Source organism: Trichosurus vulpecula, chromosome 7 (assembly GCF_011100635.1).
Source record: "Trichosurus vulpecula isolate mTriVul1 chromosome 7, mTriVul1.pri, whole genome shotgun sequence".
Classification (NCBI taxonomy): Eukaryota; Metazoa; Chordata; class Mammalia; order Diprotodontia; family Phalangeridae; genus Trichosurus; species Trichosurus vulpecula.
This window is the reverse complement of record NC_050579.1, coordinates 79,554,965-79,579,486: the sequence shown is the minus strand read 5'-3', so window position 1 is coordinate 79,579,486 and position 24,522 is coordinate 79,554,965. Positions and strand designations below refer to the sequence as shown.

General features: G+C 43.0%; 1 protein-coding gene across 1 annotated transcript in view; it reads right to left on the bottom strand.

The window, feature by feature from the left end:
• ABCA4 (ATP binding cassette subfamily A member 4) overlaps positions 1-14,160 on the bottom strand; it is a 151,933-nt gene extending 137,773 nt beyond the window's left edge. The window contains exons 1-3 of the mRNA XM_036768201.1: positions 13,995-14,160; positions 5,452-5,579; positions 1,470-1,667 (exon numbers count right to left, since the gene is read on the bottom strand). Of these exons, the coding sequence (XP_036624096.1) occupies positions 1,470-1,667; positions 5,452-5,579; positions 13,995-14,160 (492 nt within the window). The remainder of the gene's footprint in view (positions 1-1,469; positions 1,668-5,451; positions 5,580-13,994) is intronic.
• Between the last annotated feature and the right edge of the window lie 10,362 nt (positions 14,161-24,522).

The following is a 24,522-nucleotide window of genomic DNA, read 5'->3' as shown; positions in this document are numbered from 1 at the left end:
ACTCCCTAATCCCACAACAAAACACCTAATTGACATTTAACCCCTAAATCTCTTACAAAAGCTCTCCCTGCACCCCTCTAAGGTTGCAGGTTCCCTAAGAACTCTTGCCTGCTGTAAAGCATAATAAATCTTTGCCACCTTGACTTAAAGAATGTTTGAGATCATGAATTCATTCCAGGCTACCTTGCCCTGGGAACTTTGGTTTGGGATTCCTACATCCCTGGGTTTCTTTTCTCCCTCAACACCAACATCCCAGTGAGCCTTGAATATTAGCCTTGCAGTAGATGGCAATCATTCTGTGATTCTTTATTGCTTAGCATTCTCTTTCTGTGTGAGAATAAAACTGCCTGTTCAAGACGGGACTCATGTTTGTACTCTGGATGCCTTTTTGACTTTCTCCCACCCTTGCTTGGAAGGTCCCCATAGACTAGGGCCAAGAAGATTGTTTCTTGGGAAACTGAGATGGAGGTAGAATTGAACTGGGAGCACAGTTGTCCCTGTTGAGGAGCCAGGCAAGCCCAGAGTAATGAACTTAGGAAAAACAGGAAGGGCAGGACAAGGAAAGGCATTGGTGAAGGTCTCAGGCCTTTTGGCCTCGTGAGGCCTACCAAGGCCTACTGTGCAAGAATAATATCAATCTCAGCAGCAAAGGTTTGAATCCAGGTCTTCCTGGTTCCAAGGGCAGCTCCATCGCAAAACATGCTTTTCTTATACATTCAAAAATACTGGGTAAGTGTGGGCATGGTTATTATTCTAATCACTTTATTATTAAAAGGCAACATGGCACAATGGATAGACAGCTGGCCTCAGAACCAGGAAGACCTGGGTTCAAGTTGTGCTTGTGACATAATCTGGGTCATTTGACCTCTAAGGGCACTAGGCAACTCTCTAAGATTACAAATTGTAGACAAGTTGTTGATTTGTATCAGAGGAAACAATTTCTAAATGAGAATTCCCTACCCAGATAAAAATCAAAGGTCTGTAAACAAAAAAACAAAAATCTGTATATTGTTATTCATATAATCATGGATTTAGAGCTGAAGAGATCTCAGAAGTCATGCATCCAACTTCCTTAATTTATGTAGGACAAAATTGAGGCCTAGAGAAATTAAGTGACTTGTCCAAAGTCATACAGGTAGTGAGTGGCAGAGCCAGGATTTGAACCCAGATACCCCCCCACACACACTCTGAATCTAGCATTCTTCCCATTGCACCCTGTCCATTCAAGTTTTCTTACATGCAGGTAGAACCACTCATGCAATTTTGGCTTTCTATAGAAGGCAGCTAAAGAATGAATACAACAAATGACTTCTCAAGGCTTACTCTTGCCCCACAAGTCCATGATTCTGTGTTGACTCACCACCTTGGAGAAGACATTCCATGAGTGTTCATTCAAAAAGCTGGCTCCATGCCCTCCAGCCCTGGGGATGACTCCTCCCATGGGGGCACCAGCCAAGTCCTTCACTTACCAGCTGAAAGAGCTTGAAGAAGTCCACATTAGAATACAGGGCATCTTCCACCCACTGCAGACTGTCTTGGGACAGGGGGCACATGGCTCTCTGAACAGTTTGGGCCCCCCGTCGCTGGCTGAAGATGATGAACCGGTTTAGCAGGGCTTCACTGCAGGCAATGTCTTTCAGCATCAGGTCTGGGACACCATAGGCAAACTGCACAGAATAACAGCATATCCACTTTACGATTCAAAGGCTTCTCTCCTCGTCCCAAGGGAGGGAAACTTATAGGCACTTGAAGCAAGGGATAGGGACCAATCTGGGCCAACGAGTTACCTCAGCACAGCAGCTGGGATAGCACTTTTTGGGACCAGGACTTCTGGCCTCCAAGGAACCAAGCTCCAACCAAACTCCCAAGCAGATGAATTACTTTGCGAAATTCAGGTTAGATATGGCAATTCTCATCTTCTGAGCCACTCATGTACTTCACAGTTTGCCCACGGTCACATACTGTAAGGACCCCTTGGCTCCAGGTCAGAGTCTCTCCTGGACTTTACCTAGGAAACCTGCCCACCCAGTACAAGCTGTCAAAAATTAGAATCATCCTGGCCAAACTGGGAAACCAGGGCACTTTGGTATTTTGTATCAGTGTGGGCTACTTAATATCCCAAGGGACTGTGACTAGGTTTGTTTTCTTTTTCCTCTATTTCTAATCCTTAGATGATCCTCCGTTGAGAGAGTGGATATAGGAGCCCTTAAAATAGGACCTTGGGAGTGGAATCTAATAACAAATATTAAGGGATTAAAGCCCAGTGTTTGATGAAGAACAAATAGGCCAAGATGGTCAAGGAGGTAACAGAGCTAGAGCTGGAGTAAAATCCATACTTAGAGATCTCAATAACGAGAAAGAAATGACTAAAGACTGGATTAAACAAGAGGGACTGACACACAGAAATTAAGATAGAGATAAGTGGCCCAGGGCCATAGGCACACATGGGTGAGTACAGTGGGGGTGTAGGGGAAGAAGAAATTTTAGTTTGGAGCCACACTCGGGCTTTCATTAGTTTTTAGAACTCCCAGTGTGGACATACCTTCCTCAAAGGCAGATCAACAACTCCAAAGAACAAGAACAACTTTTACAAAGACCTGGGGCCTTTGGCCGCTAAGAAGCTAAGTGATTTGCCCAGGGCCACACAGCTGGTATGTGCCCAAGGCTGGACTTGAACTGGGGTAGAACTGACACCAAAGCTGGCCCTCCCTCCATGACCCTAAGCTGCCTCTTATGTTGGACCCAACCCCCAGTGTGGGACAGATGTGAATAGAGCCCTTGTATGTGTCTGGTTGACCATAAGCTTTCCTTAAGCTCCTGGGCTTATTTGTCAGATGAGCTGGAGCCTGGGGTACTGGGACCCAGACAGCTTGTCCTTCCCACATGAAAGGTTTTCAGGCCCTAGGGCCTGCAGGGACTGGGGCTCCAAATATAACCAGTGTTGTTGGAGGGGAACCGGAAAGAAATTTCCCCAAAGCTCCTCTTGTTATCTCTAGCTGCCTTTTATTACCAACTGGAAGCCAGCACACACATTTCCAGGATTTCGGTTTTATGAGCCATAGATAGACACAGCAAAGAGGAAAATGAGCAAGTCATGCTGAGACATTCTTCTCCCTACCCCCCCCCCAAGCAGCAGGGGGCCTCAGGCCTCATTCCGAGCCTCCCGTGGGGCAGGGCCACATGCCAGCTGGAGGGGCAGCCCAAGAAGGACGGCACATTCAGGGGTGGCTGGCACCAGGATGCCCTGGACTGACAGGCTGCCTCAAGAATGGCCTGACCTGTAGGACCCTTTGTCCCGTTTCTATGAACACCTAACTCAGAGACAGAGAGAGAGGCCTGGATCTTTTCCAGTTTTTTTTTTAGCTCATAAGATCATGAATCCAGAGGTAGAAGGGACGTCAGAAGCCAAAGTCCCCACCCCCCGCTTTACAGATCAGGAAATGTGACAGGAAGCATGGACAGAGTGCTGGATTTGGAGTCACGAAGACCTGACTAAGGGCTTAAATCCCTCCTAGGACACTCACTACCTATGGGACTCTGGGCAAGTCGCTTCATCTCAGCCTCGGTTTCCTCATCTGTAAAATGAGGGAGTTACACTAGATAGTCTCTGAGGTCTCGTCTAGCCAGCCCTTAAGTCTATGGTCCTAGGAATGTGAGGCCCATAGTGACTCACCCTAGGTCATATGAGTAGCAAATGTAAGAGGTGGAATTTGAACTCAGATCCACTGAGTCCCAAGCCATTGTTCCCACCATGAAACCAGCCTGAAAGTTCTCACCACCTCTGAGCAGAGGTGGTAAGGGAGGAATGGGTTAGGAAGTTTCTAGTCACATTCCTTAGAGATGGAAAAATTGAACAGGAGGACCTTACAGTGGAAGACCTGATACAAGGCTGAGCTGGCCGAGGCCTTAGCTAAGGGAGCCTCATGGGTCTCAGAACCATGCTGTTTCAGCATCCCTCGTTTGTCCTGCCATTTTCTACTTTGTTTCTCTTTACAACCTTTCTCCAATGCATCACTGTGACATGGAGGTGACCAAGGCTCTGGAGAGCTGTCCAGTTTTTGCAAGTCCTAATAACTTGGAAAGGCTTCCAGTCAAGCCAGGGCATACATGTAGGCTTGCTCCAGGAGGCACACCAAGCAAATACTGGTGAGCTTCAATAGCAGCTTGGCTGCTGCCTGCTTCTGAACAAGTTTTTCAGCCACAGAAGTTTAAGAGACAATTGACCAAGTAACAGAAGACCTCAGAGGTCTTGTGATCATCAGATTATAGGGCTAGAGCTGAACATCTTGACCATCCCCCTTAGTTTACAGATGAGGAAACTGAGGTGAGGGAGCAGGGACACATGGCTAGTAAGTGTCTGATGTGGGAACTCAAGTCTTTCTCTCACCAAGTCCACTATCCTATCACTCTACCATCCTTCCTCTCATTCATGATATAATTTATGACATAAATATTACAAGTTTATAACTCTTTATATAAATAGCATATACACACCATAATGCTATGCTAGGCACTATGCACAATTATTTTAACAGGCCTAGGTCCTGCCTTCAGTGAACACATGAACAACAGGAAACAACAAAATAGGGTGGATTTTGGTCAAGGAGAAATTGGCAAAAATAACAAAAGATTCACTACTATCTGAAACTATGGAAAGAGGTCCAGATCTCCTGTGAATCAACAAGAATTGTGTAGGCTTAGCTGCTATGGAGGAATTACCACCTGCTTGAAGAAGGAAATGCCTTTTTGTATGAATTAAGATCTAGGTGGGACAGTGGATGGACGTGGGGCCTGAAGTCAGGAATGCTCATCTTACTGAGTTCAAATATGGCCTTAGAGACTTCCTAGCTGTGTGACCCTGGGCAAATCACCAACCTAACCCTTTTTATCTCAGTTTCCTCATCTGTAAAATGAGCTGGAGAAGAAAATGGCAAACCACTCCAGTATCTCTGCCAAGAAAACCCCAGCTGGAGTCACAAAGAGTTAGCTGCAACTGAAACAACTGAATACCAACGATAAAAAGGATCCATCAGAGCAAAGAACTATCAGAAGGAGACTACAGAAACACATAGAGGAAAGGATGCTTCGTTTTGGGATTCAGAGCTAAAATTTGCATCTTCTTCATGTTGTCCCATTGTGTTTTTCTGAATGTAAAGCACTAGCCCTGACCTCTGAAAAGTAAGAAGGCTAACCAAGGCCAAGAGCCCTCCTTTCTACCTTTCCCAGGTGTTCTCCCTCCTTGGGTTTCTCTCTTGGCACCTGGTCTAGACTAGTAAGTGAAATCATAGCTGTTCTGTTCTCATCTCCCTTCTCCTCCCTCAAAGACAAACCACCACCACCACCATCATTCACACAAATGATGATGGGGCTGGGAATACACACATATCCATAAGCCAAGGGCAGAGACACGTGCCCAGTTCTACCACCCTCATTACACTCAAGTCTCCTCACCTGCTCAGGACGGACTTGAGAGTTCATCAGAAGATAGACCACAGAGTCAGGCAAGCCAAACGTGTGCACCAGGAAGCGTGTCAGAGTCTCCTCTTCTTTTAGAATGTCCTTGATTCGGATACCTCTTCCTGCATGTCAAAGAAAAAAAAGAAGGTTATGAACAGAATATAAGCTCCTTGAGGGCAGAGACAATCTCACTTTTGTAATCCACAGCAGCACAGTGAGTAACAGTCATTTATACATTAGTTTGAATGCATTTTAGATTCTTTCCCGAAAGTAGATTTTCAGAAGTCCTGGGGGAGAGGCAATGGGGAAAAATAACCCCCAAGGAAAAGAAAGAGGCAGATACTGCAGAAGACTCACTTAATTGACTCTGTCTCCTCATCTTACTCAGTTGTTACACATCAGCCAGTCTGGAATGTAGTAAGTGCTCAATAAATGAATAAGCACATGCTTCTTGATTGATTGATAAATTATAATAAGGCTGGGTGGAAGTAGGAGAGGTTAGAAGAATTCATTTAAGATTTTCCAAACTTGAACTCTCTTGGGTCTCCTGCTATTGAAAGTCTTCAGTCTTTTTTTTTTCCAGCTTCTTATTTTTATTTAATATATTTAGTTTTCAGCATTGATTTTCACAAGAGTTTGAATTACAAATTTTCTCCCCATTTCTACCCTCCCCCCCACTCCAAGATGGCATATATTCTGGTTACCCTGTTCCCCAGTCAGCCCTCCCTTCTGTCACCCCACTCCCCTCCCATCCCCTTTTCCCTTCCTTTCTTGTAGGGCAAGATAAATTTCTATGCCCCATTGCCTGTGTATCTTATTTTCTAGTTGCATGCAAAAACTTTTCTTTTTTTTTTGAACATCTGTTTTTAAAACTTTGAGTTTCAAATTCTCTCCCCTCTTCCCTTCCCACCCACCCTCCCTAACAACTCAAGCAATTCAACATAGGCCACATGCGTATCATTATGTATAACCCTTCCACAATACTCATGTTGTGAAAGACTAACTATATTTTGCTCCTTCCTAACCTATCCCCCTTTATTGAATTTTCTCCCTTGACCCTGTCCCCTTTCGAAAGTGTTTGTTTTTGATTACTTCCACCCCCATCTGCCCTCCCTGCTATCATCCCCCCTTTTTTTTAATCTTCTTCCTCCTTTTTCCTGTGGGGTAAGATACCCAATTTGAGTATATATGGTATTCCCTCCTCAGGTCAAATCTGATGAGAGCAAGATTCACTCATTTCCCCTCACCTGCCTTCTCTTCCCTTCCTACAGAACTGCTTTTTCTTGCCACTTTTATGCAAGATAATTTACCCCATTCTATCTCTCCCTATCTCCCTCTCTCAATATATTCCTCTCTCATCCCTTAATTTGATTTTATTTCTTTTAGATATCTTCCCTTCATCTTCAACTCACCCTGTGCCCTCTCTCTCTCTCTCTCTCTCTCTCTATATATATATATATATATACATATACATACATACATACACACTCTTGCATATACATATATATACATAGACATATATACATATATATATATATATATATATATATATATATATATATATATATATATATATATATATATATATCCATATTCCCTTTAGCTACCCTAATACTGAGGTCTCATGAATCATACACATCATCTTTCCATGTAGGAATGTAAACAAAACAGTTCAACTTTAGTAAGTCCCTTGCAATTTCTCTTTCTTGTTCTTTTTCTTGATTACCTTTTCATGCTTCTCTTGATGCTTGTGTTTGAAAGTCAAATTTTCTATTCAGCTCTGGTCTTCCCACTGAGAAACCTTGAAAGTCCTCTATTTTATTGAAAATCCATATTTCGCCTTGGAGCATGATACTCAGTTTTGCTGGGTAGGCGATTCTTGGTTTTAATCCTAGCTCCATTGACCTCTGGAATATTGTATTCCAAGCCCTTCGATCTCTTAATGTAGAAGCTGCCAGATCTTGGATTATTCTGATTATGTTTCCACAATACTCAAATTGTTTCTTTCTGGCTGCTTGTAGTATTTTCTCCTTGATCTGGGAGCTCTGGAATTTGGCGGCAATATTCCTAGGAGATTTCTTTTTGGGATCTATTTGAGGAGGCGATTGGTGGATTCTCAATTTCTATTTTGCCCTGTGGCTCTAGAATATCAGGGTAGTTCTCCTTGATAATTTCTTGAAAGATGATATCTAGGCTCTCTTTTTGATCATGGCTTTCAGGTAGTCCAATAATTTTTAAATTATCTCTCCTGGATCTATTTTCCAGTTCAGTGTTTTTTCCAATGAGATATTTTACATTGTCTTCCATTTTTTCATTCCTTTGGTTCTGTTTTATAATATCTTGATTTCTCATAAAGTCACCAGCTTCCACTTGCTCCAATCTGATTTTTAAGGTAGTATTTTCTTCAGTGGTCTTTTAGACCTCCTCTTCCATTTGGCTAATTCTGCCTTTCAAGGCATTCTTCTCCTCATTGGCTTTTTGGAGCTCTTTTGTCATTTGAGTTAGTCTATTTTTTAAGGTGTTGTTTTCTTCAGTATATTTTTTAGTATTTTTTGGGGTCTCCTTTAGCAAGTCATTGACTTGTTTTTCATGGTTTTCTCATATCCTTCTCATTTCTCTTCCCGATTTTTCCTCTACTTCTCTAACTTGCTTTTCCAAATCCTTTTTGAGCTCTTCCATGGCCTGAGACCAGTTCATGTTTTTCTTGGAGGCTTTTGTTGTAGGCTCTTTGACTTTGCTGACTTCTTCTGGCTGTATGCTTTGGTCTTCTTTGTCACCAAAGAAAGATTCCAAAGTCTGAGACTGAATCTGGGTGCGTTTTCACTGCCTGGCCATATTCCCAGCCAATTAACCTGACCCTTGAGTTTTTCAGTAGGGTATGACTGCTTGTAGAGTTAAGAGAACTGTGTTCCAAGTTTGGGGGGATGTGCCAGCTCTGCCACACCAGCACTCCTCCTTCTCCAAGAACCCCCAACCCGGACTGGACTTAGATCTTCAGCAGGCTCTTCACTCCTGCTCTGATCCGCCACTTAATTCCTCCCACCAGGTGGGCCTGGGGCCAGAAGCAACTGCAGCTGTAGTTCTGTAGCTGCCCCACCTCTGCTGCCCCGGGGGTGGTGGCTGAACTGGAACTCCTTTTATCACTCTGTCCCCAGCAGCTTTTCCCACTAACCTTCTCTGTTGTCTTTGGTGTTTGTGGGTTGAGAAGTCTGGTAACTGCTGCAGCTGCCAGGCTCCTGGTCTGGTTGGTCTGCACTGCCGACGCTGGGCTGTGCTCCACTCTGCTCCCAGCTCCGTGCGGGATAGACCTCACCCAGAGACCATCCAGGCTGTCCTGGGCTGGAGCCCTGCTTCCCTCTTCTACTTTGTGGGTTCTGCAGTTCTAGAATTGGTTCAGAGCCATTTTTTATAGGTTTTTGGAGGGACTCGGTGGGGAGCTCACACTAGTCCCTGCTTTCCAGCCGCCATCTTGGCTCCGCCCCCCTCAAAGTCCGAAACTCTTCAGTCTTTACTCGCTATCTGACGCACTGAAGTAGGCATGAAAACTAGAAGGGTCCACAAGAGTGAGAAGAGTAGTGGAAGGCATTGTAATGTGTTGGATAGAGTGCTGAACTTGACGTCAGGAAGATCTGGGTTTGAATCCATCTGAGATGTGTGTCCCTGGGCAAGTTACTTCGCTGTGAATTTCTCAACTGTAAAACGAGGGGGTTGGACTCGACAACTTCTAATGACTTTGCCTGCTCCAAATCTATGATCATCTGGCCCTAGGACAGGTGTGACTAGTGTTCAGGTCTTCTCTGCATGGCATTCTCTGTGTCTAAGAAACAGGTCCTATAATGCTTGTTTAAATGTTTACCTGGGCCGAGCATCTCTTCTCTGGAATTTCTTTTGGGATACCTACACTAAGAGCTATCACTAAAGGAAGATTTGAATTAAGACAGAAAAGTGCTGCAGGTATGAAATGTCTTCAAGCTGCTGATAGACCCCAGCAAGGTCAGCCCTTGGCAAGACAGTAAAATCAGAGAAGTTTGTGTTCAGAGGCTGCCAATCTCTTCTGCTCTTCTTTCCTTGGTGGCCACATTGTCCCCACCTTCTTTTAGGACCCACCACAAACTATTGTGAGGAAAGCATCTAAAACGAATTCAATATAAAATACAAATGACTCTCACTTGAAGGATTTATGATTTTCACTGCTTTGCACAGATATGTAACTAGGGCAAGGCTATATGAGCATTTTTCCCTCAGCATAAAATTTAAAGGGTATCCAAGGAACTGTCTAGAGACAGGCTTCCCCAATGCAGTGTCACCTTTACCTTATTCAGCCTCACCCATGTGGTAGTCTCAACTTGGTGGCTGGACTCTAAATGAACCTCTTCTCCCTTCTGCCCCTTTCAATTTGCCCCAAGCAAGGTATTTATTAGTAACTTACACTCTGTCCCTGATGCTCTTTTCACCAAAGTAGACCACAAGCCCTCCTCAGCTATGTGAATTATTATCAAGGAAAGATTCATCACCCTGCTTCCAATTTGCCGAGGACCCTTTGGGAATTTAGCTAAGCTAGCCTTGTCCTTAGATAACTGACATGGTCTATCTGAAGCCTTTACAACTTGGTAGTAATGAGAATAGTTAAAACTTAGATAGCTCTTGAAGTTTTGAAAAGCACTTTACGTACATCATCTTTCAATTCTCACAATGCCCTGTGTGAGGTAGTTGTTAAATTATCACCCTCATTTAACAGTAGAGGACATTGAGTTTGAGAGAGAATGAGTGACTTGCCCAGGGTCACATAGCCAGTAAGTGTTGGTGATGGGATTCCAGCTCAGGGCTTCTTGAATCCAAGCACTCTATCCACCTAGCACCATCCCACCTAGATGCCGCTCATAGGACCCTCTAGAACTCAGACACTACTAGCGCTGAAGCCAGGCTAACTAACTTCCATGCCATGAGGACTCATGGAGGAAATCTGTAGTTGAAGTGAATGATTCATAAGACCTTAAAGAGTTACTCCTCTCAAGGATACTGGCATCCATCAGGGATCAAACATTTTATTCAGCTAAAGGAATAAAGTCTATCAACAAAATTCCAGTCAACAGCCAGGAAGCATGGGATGTTTTTTATGGGATGTGGAGCAGTAGGGCCTCCCAGGATCTCAAAGTCCTACCACAAAGCCTCTTACTCTTTCCTTCCAACCTCCCATCAATGTGGGCTTGGCTGGGAAGCAGTTTGTGGCCTGAGGTTTTCTCAGGCTGTGAGGCTGTGAAGTGGTCTGAGAAGTGGTACCAAGACAGGAAGGCTTGGGTGGTTACTACACATCTGCTTGCCTGGGCAGAACTCTAAGCTACTGACTCCTCCATTAAATGCCCCATTCAGCCTAGGACCACCTCCCCTCACAGGCACTCCAGAATATCCAATATGAATACTTCTCTTTTTCTAGACAACTCAGAGGAATAAAGAAGGCAGGCAGGAAGGAAGGGATTGAGGGAGGGAGAGAAAGAAGAGGGAGGGAACAAAGGAGGAAAATGAACATAAAGTGCCTATATATTGTGTTAGGCGCTTTATAAATATTATCTCATTTGGTCCTCAAAACAACCCTGGGAGGTAAGTGCTATTATTTTCCCTATTTTATAGACTGTCTGCCTCAGTCTGAAGGTGGGCATAATACACTGCGCCATGCCTTCTCAATGCTTGGCACCAAGCCTGTTTGCTGTTGGCTTTGTGTTTTAAGGACTCCACTTTTATTTTAAAGTACCTTATGCAAATGAAATCTACTAATCATTTCTTCTTTAACTAGATTAGACGGAAGTTAGACAATAACCAATAAGAATGCTGGGATTACAGTCATCTGGGTTTCCACTTAATTTTTAATCTTGGGGAAGCTAGGTGGTGCAGTGAGTAGAGCACTGGCCCTGGAGTCAGAAGGACCTGAGTTCAAATCTGGCTTCAGACATTTGACATGTTTACTAGCTGTGTGACCTTGGGCAAGTCACTTAACCCCAATTGCCCTGATATTCCCCCCTCCAAAAAAAATTTTTTTAATCTTTTTTTCCCACTGCCCTTTGTTGAATATAATTTTTATTGCAATATGATCTGAAAAAGATACATATAATATTCCTGCCTTTCTACACTTGATTTTGAGGGTTTTATGCCCTAATACATGGTCAATTTTTGTGAAGGTGTCATATGCTTCCAAGAAAAGGATATATTCTTTTCTATTCCCATTCAATTTTCTTCAAAGGTCTGTCTGGAATATCTAACTTTTCTAAGATTCTGTTCACCTCCTTAGTTTCTTTCTTGTTTATATTTTGGTTGGATTTATCAAGTTCTGAGAGGGGACAGTTAAGGTCCCCCACTAGTATAGTTTTGCTGTATATTTCTTCCTGTAACTCACTTAACTTCTCCTTTTAGAATTTGGATGCTATACCACTTGGTGTATATATGTTTATCATTGATATTACTTCATTGTCTATTGTTACTTTTAGCAAGATGTAATTTCCTTCCTTATTTCTTTTAATATGATCTATTTTTGCTGTTGCTTTGTGTGAGATCAGGACTGCTACTCCTCCTTTTTTTACTTCAGCTTAAGCATAGTAGATTCTGCTCCAGCCCCTTACATTTACTCTGTGTGTATTCTGTTTCAAGTGTGTTTCTTTAAACACATATTGTAGGATTCTGGTTTTTGATGCACTCTGTTATCTTCTTCCATTTTATGGGAGAGTTCATCCCATTCACATTCACAGTTATGATTACTGTATATTTTCCTCCATCCTATTTTTCCTCCTCTTTTTCCCCTCTCTCCTTTGCCCCTTTCCCTCCTTGACAGTGTTTTGCTTCTGTCTATTGCCTCCCCTGATCTGGCCTCCCTTGCATCAGTCCCCAGCCCTCCTACTTAATCTCCTCCCCTTCCACTTCCCTATCTAGTAAGATAGATTTCTACATTCAACTGACTGTATATATTATTCTCTCTTTGAGCCAATTATAATGAGAGTAAGGTTCAAGGGATGCCCACACCATCCATCTCACCCCCATCTTCCCCTCCACTGTAATAGGTCTTTCACCCCTCTTAATGAGAAATAATTTAACCCATTCTACCTCTCTCTTCCTTCTGCACCCAGTATGCTCCTCTTCCTCATCCCTTAATTAATTTTGTTATCATTCTCTCAAATTCACCTTATACCTGTACCCTCTGTCTATGTATATTCCTTCTAGCTGCACTATTACTGGTACAATTCTTAAGAATTACAAGTATCATCTTCCCATATAGGAATGTAAACAGTTTAGCCCTGTTGAATCCCTTTTTCTTTTTTTACCTTTTCATGCTTTTCTTGAGTCTTGAAGGTCAAATTCTCTGTTCATCTCTGGTCTTCTCCTTAGGAAAGCTTGAAATCCTTCTATTTCATTGAATGACTATTTTTTCCCTTGAAGCATTATGCTTAATTTCACTGGGCAGGTGATTCTTGGTGGAAGTCCTAGTCCCTTTGCTTTCCAGAATATCATGTTCCATGACCTCCGGTGTTTTAAGGTTGCTGCTGCTAAATCATATGTAATCCTGATTGTGGCTTCCTGATTTTTGAATTGTTTCTTTCTGATCATTTGCAAAATTTTTTCCTTTCCCTGATAGTTCTGAAATTTGGCAATAATGTTCCTTGAAGTTTTCTTTGGGGATCTCTTTCCTGAGGTGATGGGTAAATTTTTTCAATGTCTATTTTGCGCTCTGGTTCCAGGATATAAGGGCGGTTTTCCTTGATAATTCCTTGAATTATACTGTTCAGGTCCTTCTTTTGATTATGGCTTTCAGGTAGTCCAGTGATTCTGACATTGTCTTTCCTGGATCCATTTTCCAGGGCAGATGTTTTTCCAATGAGGTATTTTACATTTTCTTTATTTTTTTATTCTTTTGAGTCTGTCTGATTCTTGATGTCTCATAGAGTCATTAGCTTCCACTTGCCCAATTCTAATTTTTAAGGAATCATTTCCCTCAGTTAGCTTTTGTACCTCCTTTTCCATTTGGCCAATTCTACTTTAAGGAGCAATTCTTTTTCCAAGCTGTTTACTCTTTTTTCATAATTCTCTTGCATCGCCGTCATTTCTTTTCCAAATTTTTCTTCCACATCTCTTCTTTGCTTTTTGATCGTCTTTTTGACCTCTTCCATGAGTTATTTCTGGGCTTGAGACCAATTCCCATTTTTCTTTGGGGCTTTACCCACAGGTGTTTGGACACTGTTTTCCTCTTCTGAGTTTGTGTCTTGATCTTCCCTGTCACCATAATAACTTTCTATGGTCAGATTCTTTGTCGTCGTTGTTGTTTCTTGCTCATCTTTTTTAGCCTTTTTCCTTTTAAATTTGAGCTCTGCTCGTGGGGTGGAAGGGGCATTTTCCCAGGCTTCTTGTGCCAGGGGTACAGACCCTGGTTATTTATCTGGTGCTGCACTGGTGTTGCCCTGAGGCCCATGGGGGACATCTATGTCTGGTGCTGCACTGAAAGGGTGGGGTGGGGAGTGGCTGCCACTACTGGAGACCATATGAGTCAGGCAACTTACCTGGTTGCTGAGCCGGGGTCCCAGTGCCAGCATCTAGCATAAGCTGAAGTCTATGAGGTCCTGCATTGGCATCGGCCTGTTTGCCCACAGCTCTGCTGAAGCATGTGGCAGGTCCTGGCCCACCTGCCCTTGTGCTGAAGCCCACAGAGAACTCCAGCATTTGCATCTGCCCATTTGTTTAGGCACCCGTGGCTCTGGCATTAGCAGATACCTGTTTGCCCAGGACTACACCGAAGCTTGTAGGGTACCAGAGTCGGCATCTGCCAGTTCCCCTGGCTATGCTGAGGCATGTAGGGGATTCTGGTGTTGGCATTTGCCTGCTCCCTGACACTGGGGCTCAGGACTGCCCCCTGGTTTGCTGAGGCAGGCCTTGCTACTGGCTTGCTGGGACACTTGCTGTCCTAGACTGCACTTCCTCTTTACCGGAGTGAGACAGGCTTTTCCTGCAGACCTTCTAATTTCTTGGGCTACAGGATTGTTTCACCCCATCTTTTTGCTGGTTCTGCTGTTCCAGAATTTGTTGGGGGATGCTATTTTATACTTATCTGGAGGTGAATATGGGAGAATCAAGGCTATTTCCTGCTTCCACCACCATCTTGGCTCCCAGAAGTTGGCCAGTGCTCTTTCTGTGGTAACATTGTGTCTCGCCAGGTATGTAACAGTCATGTATAAGTTGGACTAGATGGCCACTGAAGTCCCTTCCAAACCTTGAAAATTCTGTGATTCTGTGATATGTATTCTCTCTCTCTCCAACTAGATGGTAAGCTCCCTTACGGTGAGGGCCGTAGTTCCTATTTCTCTTTCAGCCTCCACTAGACAGTGCTAAGAACACAGTAAATACACAGTAGATACCTGATGGCTTGACTTGAGGGTCAGGTTATATCACACAACACCACCCCCCTACCCAGTCTCATTCTAACTTGCTCATTAAATCTTTGTTCTAAGAACAAGAAGAATATGGCTCACATTTTTGAAAAAGCACATTATTCTAAAAAAGAGGTCCATACACTCCACCAGACTGCCAAAGGGATCTAATGACAAAAGGGATCAAATGACAAAAGTGAAGAACCCCTAGTCGAACCCCTCTTACATATAATAGCCCTTGAAATGCTGGAAGGCAGTTACCATCCCCTCCCTCCCCAGTCTCTCTTCTCAATGTTAAAGATTCCCATTTCCTCCAACTGATCTTTACATGACATCCAAACCCTTCACTATACTGGCTGCCCTCCTCTGGACACTCTACAGCTTATCCATGTCCTTCTCAAGCTGTGGTGCCTTGAACTGAACCCAATATTCCAGAATTTGTTCTGACCAGGGCAGGGTACAAAGACTCCCTATTCCCAGAAACTATACTTCTCTTAATGCAAACTGATGAGACTGGATAAGGAGAGAATTCATCCAGGCTCAGGGAGGTGGAGAGGATGGGAGTTGGGCAGGCCCCTGGAATTCAGCTTTGCTAGGGGCTTCTCTACCTTTGCTACCACCCAGATGGCTGGGCTGCTGATTTTGCCACCTGCTTTCTTTAAGCCCCAGGGAAAAGGGGCAAGACTCAGATCCATCAACAGTCATCCATCTGAGTAGATGAGGGAACAGTCCCCTCCCCTTCCCCAAGCTGAGAGTCTGCTTCCCACTCGTCCCTCCCCACCCCCCGACCACCCCCCCCCATAGTGTATGAGAGGGAGCCGATACCAGACAGAGGCTTAACCAAAGTCCTGAGGGAGAAACCTGAACTGGGGGGCCTGCAGCGAAAACAAAATAAATTTGGTTTAAAATGTCGTTTTTCTTGTTTTCTTCCCTGCTGAAGGTCAGGGGGCCAGAGGGTGAGGTAGGGGGTGATGAATTGGGGAGTGGGAAGTGAAAGTGGGAGGAAGGTGACTGAGAGCAGAATGCTCTGGGTTGAGGAGAGGATGCTTCCAAACTTAGGTGGGAGGATGGGTCTCCTGCAGAATGAGAGACCACAGAGCCTGCTGTTGGTGGGATGGTGAGAAGGGGGTGGGAAGAGGAGGAAAAGGAGTTCATGGTTGTGCACTTTTAGCCTTAATCCTCCTCTGCAGAGAATGCAGTAAGGCAGGTTTGCTATGAAAGCAAAATGCTGCCTGGCTCCAACCAGTAGCTGGCTTTCCCAGGGGAAAGTGGCAAAAGAAAAAGCTGTACCTTCGAAGGACTAACTCCTCTCCCCTCACTTACATAGTGCAGGGTTCTTGGGTGACTCTTCCAAAGGTCATGAGCAATAGGGCTGTGTCTTCAGGGCGCCAGGCATGGATCTGAGCAATTCTGGGAATGTCCTGACTTGTTCTTTCCTTCCCATCTCCTGCCCCCTGTAGCCTTGAGATCTGGGGATATGCAGATCTGGGGGATACACACAGATGAGTGCCAGGAAGCCCCAACTGGTCCAGGTGGAACTCCTCTTTTCTAGGATACCCAAATAATGAATGAGTGTTTAGAGCTGAGTGAACTTAGAGATCATCTAGTCCAATCTCCCATTTTCCAGGTGAAGAAACTGAGGCTTAGGAAGGTGAGGTGATTTGCCCAAGGTCAGACAGGTAATACTGGCAGTGATGAAACATGAACGCAAGTACTCTGATTCCAAATTCAGGGCTCTTTCTGTGACCATGGCTCCATTAACCTTAGGGTACTTTGTTCCATACTTCTGTGACTGGAAGAAGGAGCCACCTGTTCCTCAGCTCCAAATCAATCTTTCTTTGTCTCCACTGGTTTAGTCAAGTCTTTTAAATTCTCACCTGGACCAAGCTTTGCCCTGGAGAAGCTTCACATCCCTCTCTTCTCTGCAGGGATAGGGGACTGTGAGTATGAAACATTGCATGTACTGTCAGACTCACAAGCTGATGTTTTGGTTAGCTTTGCAGAAGTGCTCTCTGTGTGTCTCTCTGTATCTCTCTCCCTCCCTCTTTTACTTTTTGAAACAAGGATCAATGTATAAGGGAGGGGGGGTATATTTAGGAGTAGAGGTGATATAAAAACCAAAGATACTGATAATTTGTTTCACATTCTCATTTAACCAATTTAAAGAATACACGATAGCATCAAATAAAATACTTTGAGCTTCCTGACTAATGCAGCCTAATTTGACAGATATACCATCCTTATTTTAGTCTTTCTATCTTCAGCACCTAGCACATAGTGAATACTTCAAAAATGTTTGCTGAATGGGATAGGATGAGATGGAATGGAACAGAATGGTACTTTATGGGTTCCACTAGATTGGGACTGGGTTTGTGCTATTGACTTTCTGCCTACTGTCTGCATCAAATACTTCCTTCTCACAGTGCCTACAATTTTCCCTCCACCGATAAGATGGAGATTCCAGGGCCTGCTGCGACACAATGCTTACGTCATGAAATGTCCATATTGGTGAGAATCCTTCAAACATTGCTGATTGCTGTAACTGCTCTACGATCCAGGATGGTCAGGAATGTGACATTCTGCTTTATCAAACATTCTGGTTTAATACATTGCAACATCCATCAGAGTTGACATGAAACACTCACATACTCATAGGAGCATTGTCCTAGAGGTGTGAGGAACTTCAGATCTCATCTAGTCCAAACCTTTCATTTTATAAATGAAGAAACTGAGACCCAGAGAAGTTACGTGATTTGTTCAAGGTTACACAGGTAGTAACCATTAGAGGTAGAATTTATACTCAGGTCCTCTGACTCCAGGACCAGTGCTAGAGTGTTTTGATTAAAATACCATAGAAATCCTTCTTTTATGAAAAGCCCTGCCTCATCAGGGATGGAGGATGGCTTTGGGTTCTCTAATGTCATGGCAGCTCTAGCAGGATCTGTTCAAGAATGAGCCTAGCTAAGTAAACTCTCAAAGGCTCTTCAGCAGCTTGGCTGCAGAGCATTAGTTTTCAGCCACAATAATTCACATAGACTCTCTCCTAAAGTGTAGAGCAATGGTTCTTAGCCATGTTTGCGTCATGGCAATCTGATGAAGCCTGTAGACCCCTCTCAGAATAATGTTTCTAAATGCATAAAATAAAATACGTTGGATTACAAAGGAAACTAATGATGTTGCAATACAGTGATTAATATATTAAAAACAAGTTTATAGACCACTTCCAGTTAAGAATCCTTGGCATAGAAGTTTTGCTGTATGTATAAGTAGAAAAAATAACTATAATGAAATTCTAGTTGTTTGAAGCTAAAAATTCTTAACATAAATTATATGGAATCCAGTGAGGTCAGAAAAGGTGAAAAAAAGGAGAAAGAAGAGAAAACAAGGCAGAAGAAGAACAGAGGTACTGTGAGCAAAGGTTTTCATCAGCTTGGAAGAAGGCAAATGAAATAAAAAGTCTGCCCAAGCAGAACTGGGACAGCATTCCACCTGAATGGTTCTAGTCCATGTTCAAGCCCAAGATGACATAGGCCTGTGGCTTCTCCATAACAGTGTTAGAATTCTGGCTTAGGAGAGTGGCAACTACATGAACCCACCAAATATACTCAACCCCAACTTGCCTGCAATTCTCTCAGGATGAGTCCTGAGAGTCTCCATGAGCTGGGATAACATACGTAGCTCATCCCACATTTGGCCAAGGAGTTTGCTTTCTGGGGCATTTATCAAGAGCTCTTGAACATCTTGGTAGACCCTTGCCAAGCTAGAGATAAAGGAGAAAGCTGTGTTAATAAAGATTTCCTTTGATGTAAACTATTTCCTAAGTAACAACAACAGCTTATGTTTGAAAAACAGCTCCTCCCTCATTTGTCCCCCAAACATCCTGGGGGCAATATTCATCACTATCATCATTCTTATTCTTATTATTCCCATCTAGGAACAGTTGAAGAAAGGGATCTTCTAATCTAACTACTCCATCCATGCTGATGAATGAATGACTGGGGATTTTTGGCCCACATGTTTCCAGTTGGGCCATCGTTAATAAGCCAGGGTCATTTGGACTATTCAAGAATCCATGTAGATATATTCTTAATTTGAATAATATTTTTTGTAAATTAGTACTACTTCTATCCAGAAAGGTCTGTTTTAATTTTATTTGACAAAGATCCCTGATAAGAATTCCATTCAGCCTTTGAACATCTTGTGGCACTTTTTGCCACTCCCTTCTCACTGGGGCACTTGTCCTAGTTGTGTATGAAGGGACTGGTAATTGATTATAGGTCTTAACATTTGAAGTATAAACACCTTTGGGCAAAAGAGTAGTTCATTCTCACTTTTCACTATCTCCCCTACAAAGGGAGGCTTAACTCAGGATGTCAGAGCAAGTCTGAGAATGAAAGGCTCCCCACCTTCAATCCCCACCCCAGACGATAATATAAATCAAATAGTTTTCTTTTTCCTCTAGATATGTTCACCTTCCAGGGATATCACAGAGAAGAATCCATGTTTCACATGGCAGTATTGGTCTAGAAATGGGGGTTCTTAATCAAGGATGCATGAACTTGTTTTGTCTTATTTTGTTTTTAAGGTTTTGATAACAACTTCACTGTCATTGGTTTCCTTTGCAATCCTATGTATTTTGATGCATTTAAAAATATTATTCTGAAAAGGAGTCCATAGACTTCACCAGAAGCCAAAGGGGCCCCAGGATACAAAAGAAGGTTAAGAACTCCTGGTCTGGATGACCTCTAAAGGTCCTTCCAGCTCCGGTTCTGTATCCCATTGGGCTCTTTGTTGTTCAGTCATTCAGTCATGTGTGACTGTTCATGACCCATGAACCATATATAGCACATCGGTATTGTCCGTGAGTTTTCTTGGCCAAGATACTGGAGTGGTTTGCCATTTCCTTCTCTTAACAGCTCTTGGGCACAAGCATCTGACTAATAAAAATATTAATAAGTCCATAAATTCAGAGTCCATCCAGTCAAAAATCCTCTTAAACTTACAGATGAGGAAACTGAGGCCCAGAGTGATAATGGCTAGAGTTTTTGTCTAGCTCGTTCATATCAAGCAGAAAAAGCTCTGCTCTGACCTTCAGTATATTTCCATCCCCAATTTGAACAGACTAGGGGCTGGAGTCTCATGGTACTTACATGGAGTTGTTATAGTTTGACACGACGCCAGGAGATTCTCCCTGGGTGGGGCTCCGGAAACAAGGATTGTTCACATTACAAAAAATCCCTTGGAGCCATGGCAGCAGGCCAGCTGAGGGCATTGCCTTGTTGGGGAAATGGCCTTCAAGGTGGAAAACCCAAACAAACAGAAAATAAGCCACTGAGATTTGGGTGGACAGAGCCAGGGCCATTTGGGCATAACAGCTAACATGCCACCCCTCTGGGTCTTATAAGATATGGGGTCCTAGGAGGGTGAATTGAAGAGGCAAAATCTGGAATCCATATTTGCCCAAAGCATTAAGTGCAGAAATAGAAAATCAAAACCTATGATCAAAAAGGTACTGAGCAAGGACTCAAGAAGACCTCCCATCATTCTTGGGTCTTCCAAACCCACCTGCCTGGATTCCAATAATGTTAATAAAATAATAATAATAATTCAGCTGGGTGGGTACAGTGGATGGAGCACTGGACCTAGAGTCAGGAAGACTTGAGTTTAAATCCAGCCTCGGATGCTAGCTGTGTGACCTTGGGCAAATCACTTTACCGCTGTTTGCCTCGGTTTCCTCAACTGTAAATGGGGGTAATATAATACAAGGATCAAATGAGATAAAAATTGTAAAGTGCTTAGCACAGAGCCTGGCATATAGTAACCATTATATAAATGTTAGCTGTTATGAGTATTCTTAATATTATAACTAATAATAATAATATTCATAATAGCTAGCATTTCTATAGTGCTTTAACATTTGCAAAGTGATTTATAAATATCACGTCACAACAACTCTGGGAGGTAGGCATTATTATCCCCCTGTTACAGATAAGAGAAACTGAGTCAGGCAGCTGTTATGTGACTTGCCCAGGGTCACAAAGCTAGTAAGTATTTGGAATAAAGCAATCTTCCAGGCTAGAAACCAAGAGGCTGCATTAAGATCTCCATAGAGTAGCACCATATAACATTGCTCAGGTAACAGAAGACACACTTTAAAATGTTCAGCAGGAAGCCACTGAGACCCAGAAAAACATTTTATTTTTAAGTGATATTGATAAACTGTGTCTATAGCATATTCCATTTTCTTAGTTCCACATAATACAAATCTCCTAAGTTTGTTCCCAAAATATTCAGACACTTTACTCATAATTTGTGCCTTCTCAAAAAAGCAATCTGTGACTCTATCTGGAGACAAAGAGCCCCCAAATCCTTCAATTAGTTTATGTAATAAATGCCTACAATAAAATGCACAGAGATGAAAAACCATTACAATTCAGGTAGGTTACACTACATACATGACATAAAGTAAGCAAAAATCAATAAGGAGGACAGAGGAATGCTGCCACAGATGTTTTCTAATTTTGATTTCATGATCAGGACAGATGAACCAATGAATGAATGGATGAATGGAACGCATGCATGAGCACTTACTATGTGCCAAGTCCCTCACTAGGCACTGAGGACACCAATACCACACTTAAATGCTGCCTGCTTTGAAGGACAGAGGGAGACAGGGAGGGATAGAGGGAGACAACATATACTATCTGTGAATAATGAGTATTCCTAACTACTGCCCACGGTTGAACCCAAATCCTTACATTCATGCTGGCTGTAGAGTGGGTTGGCATTTCTTAGCCAGATCAGGACAACAAATAAAGACAAAGGCCACACAAGTTCCACAACAAAACGAATCTGATAACAAAGCAAAAATACAGAAAAAAATTAAAGAGAGAATGGGAACACACACAAGATTATAAAAACCCACTTAGGATCAGCCCTTCAAGTATGATGATTCTGTACTAGAAGACGGGTTAAAAGAATGAAAGCAGCATGACACTGTCACAAGAAAACAACGTGATTTCTGTCTAGGACTTTGGCAAGTGTGCTGACCGTCATGGTGTAACCAAAGGAGTGCTGCAGTAAGGGTCAGGAGATCAAGGTTTGAATCTCAGCTCTGACCCTCACTTACTGTGTGACCCTGGGCAATTCACTTGGCAATCCTCTTTAAGCATCTGTTTCCTCATCTGTAAAATGGCCATGATAATAGTTCTGGTACTCATCTCTACCTGGGCTGTTCAAGAAAAAGCACTTTTCAAAACGCTTTCTAAGTATAATATAAGTGTGATCTTCTATTAATAACTCCTCTGTTTTTACCTTCTTTCTACTCTAAAAGAGAAGGAGAAAGGGGATAGAAGATGAGATTTTTCAGGGCAAAAAATGCATTAGAATCAAAACTTTAGAACTGGAAGGAACCTTAGAGATCAACCCAAGTAACAGCAATTTGTGGCAAAGTTGATTACAATTAAGATCTCCTAATACCCCTCCCTGTCTTCAACAATTCACTCCTGCTTGGAGACTGTCTCTAGTAGCCAACGTGTTTGTGAAGCAGAGAAAGGGAAAAGGAGATGTCTTACAAAATAACTGAACATTAGTGTTCATATTTAGGATAGTTCTGGCACTAAAGAACCCTTGAGATGCTGAAGGAAGGACCAGTCTGCTGATGAAGACTGAGCTCACTAGCATCTTTCCCAAAAGGTTGGAAACGCACAGCAAAACCTTTTTGACCCAAGGGAAGGAAGAAGGAAGCAAATAACTAAAAAAAGAGTCAAGAAGCAGCCACCCCCAGTAAATGTATCTGGGCAGGTGGGCTAAACCAGGTTGAGAGTGACTGACAGGACAGGCCTCAAATCCATCTATGAGTTGGGGGCAGTCTTCCCCAAGCATGTGAAGACTTCACCCAGTGGAATGGATGGATGGGACAATTTGTTCTAGTGGCCTTGAAGGTGACTGAAGTAGGCACTGGGGACCACTTAGAGCTGGGTCAGACATTGAAGACACCAAGGCCATTCAGTGCATCCCCAGCCATCACCAGTCATCTTGACTTCTGTCAAGTGCCACTGGACTTTGATGACTGGAAAAGAGAGTGAGGCTGCCAACTTTGGCCAACTCTGCCTCACTTAAATCATCACCCCAAGATGTCACAGGTCCTCTTTGAAAACAAAGGACAAACAACAACAGCTGAGAGCAGAGGAATGGGTGCAGATCAACCCTTTCCCAGTATTTCCTTGAGGGGAAAGTAGTCAGACCCTCCTTGAAGTTTTTCCAGTTTAACTCATTGTCCTAGCAAGAAGAAATAGCGTCTGCTTAGGTCTCTGCTGACTGTCTGATTCCATTTCAGAAGAGAAAACAGGACATGCAGACAGATTATGTGGAAACATTTTTTTTAATTTATAAAAAAATCAAAGTGTATCTAGAAAAGAGTGGGAAGAGGAGGAGGGGGAGAAAGCCCAAATAACGGAGAAGGAAAGCAGTAGTCAGTCTACCAGCCTGGCTTCTAAGGGCTTCCCCTTCCACACTTTCCTAAAAAGAAACAAAACAATGACCAGAGGTCACATTTCTATTGCAAAATGCTTTCTTCACAGCAGTCCTGCATTATGTAATATCATCCTCACTTTACTGAGGAAGAAGGTCAGAGAGATCAGGGTCCCAGAAGAAGAAAGTGTCCAGACAGAGCTCAGAACCTCTGCAGCGAAGAATGAGAATGGTGAAAAAAAAAAAAAACAGAAGAGAAAAGAACATCAATGGGCAAGGTACACAGAAGAGAACAGAAAGAAGTCTGGGCAAGCTGTGTGGTTTTGTTACTAATGTATCAAATTATATTTACACTTAAAAATGAAGTTGGATGTAGTAGAAGCTCACAGTTTCATGTATTATCCTGCTTTTGTTTTGGCTTTACATTGAAATGTTTGTATTGAGTAATATTTGTTAAGTACGTAATTTTTAAAAAACATATATAGATATACACACACATTTCAGCCAGTTCTGGTTTTGGAGTCAGCTGCTCTGTCACTAGCTATTTACATGACTCTGGGTCAATCAGGTGCCCTCTCTGGACCTCAGTAATCTCACTTGTAAAATGAAGGGGTTGATCTTGATGGCCTCTGAGGTCCTAATTAGTGATGATACATGCCCAATGCATCTCTCCTTCCTCTCAAGTCCAGGAGGACTTGTTGTCTAGGCTCCTTATTTAGTACTCAGCTTATAGAAGGGCATCTGATTCCTGATACAAAACCCAGTCTTTTTAGTAGGAATATTTTTCCTGTGATGCTGTGTGGCTGTGGATTGTGGAATGGCACTATCCGCAAAGAGTCATGGTGGATCACCCCAGGGGAATGGGGAGACACCTGGTGGGCTGAAGGTGATTGCAGCCCAAGATGACTGGGGCTCCAGTGTCCTAAAGGGAATGGTCCAGGAAGCAGACGATCAACAAAGGAGGTAGGTAGGCTGGTCATTTAGTGAAATGAAGGGATGGCAGATGGAGTCAACAGAGTAGAATGACCAAGAGGCAGATTCTATGTGGAATATTCATGGCCAGATACGCAGCCCAGGAGAAGGTAAGCGCAGCCTGTGTTTATACTGACGAGATGGGAGCATTCCCATGAATCCCCATGGGGCCTGTCATCTTTTAGCATTGAACGGTTTACAAAACACTTTATAAAATCAT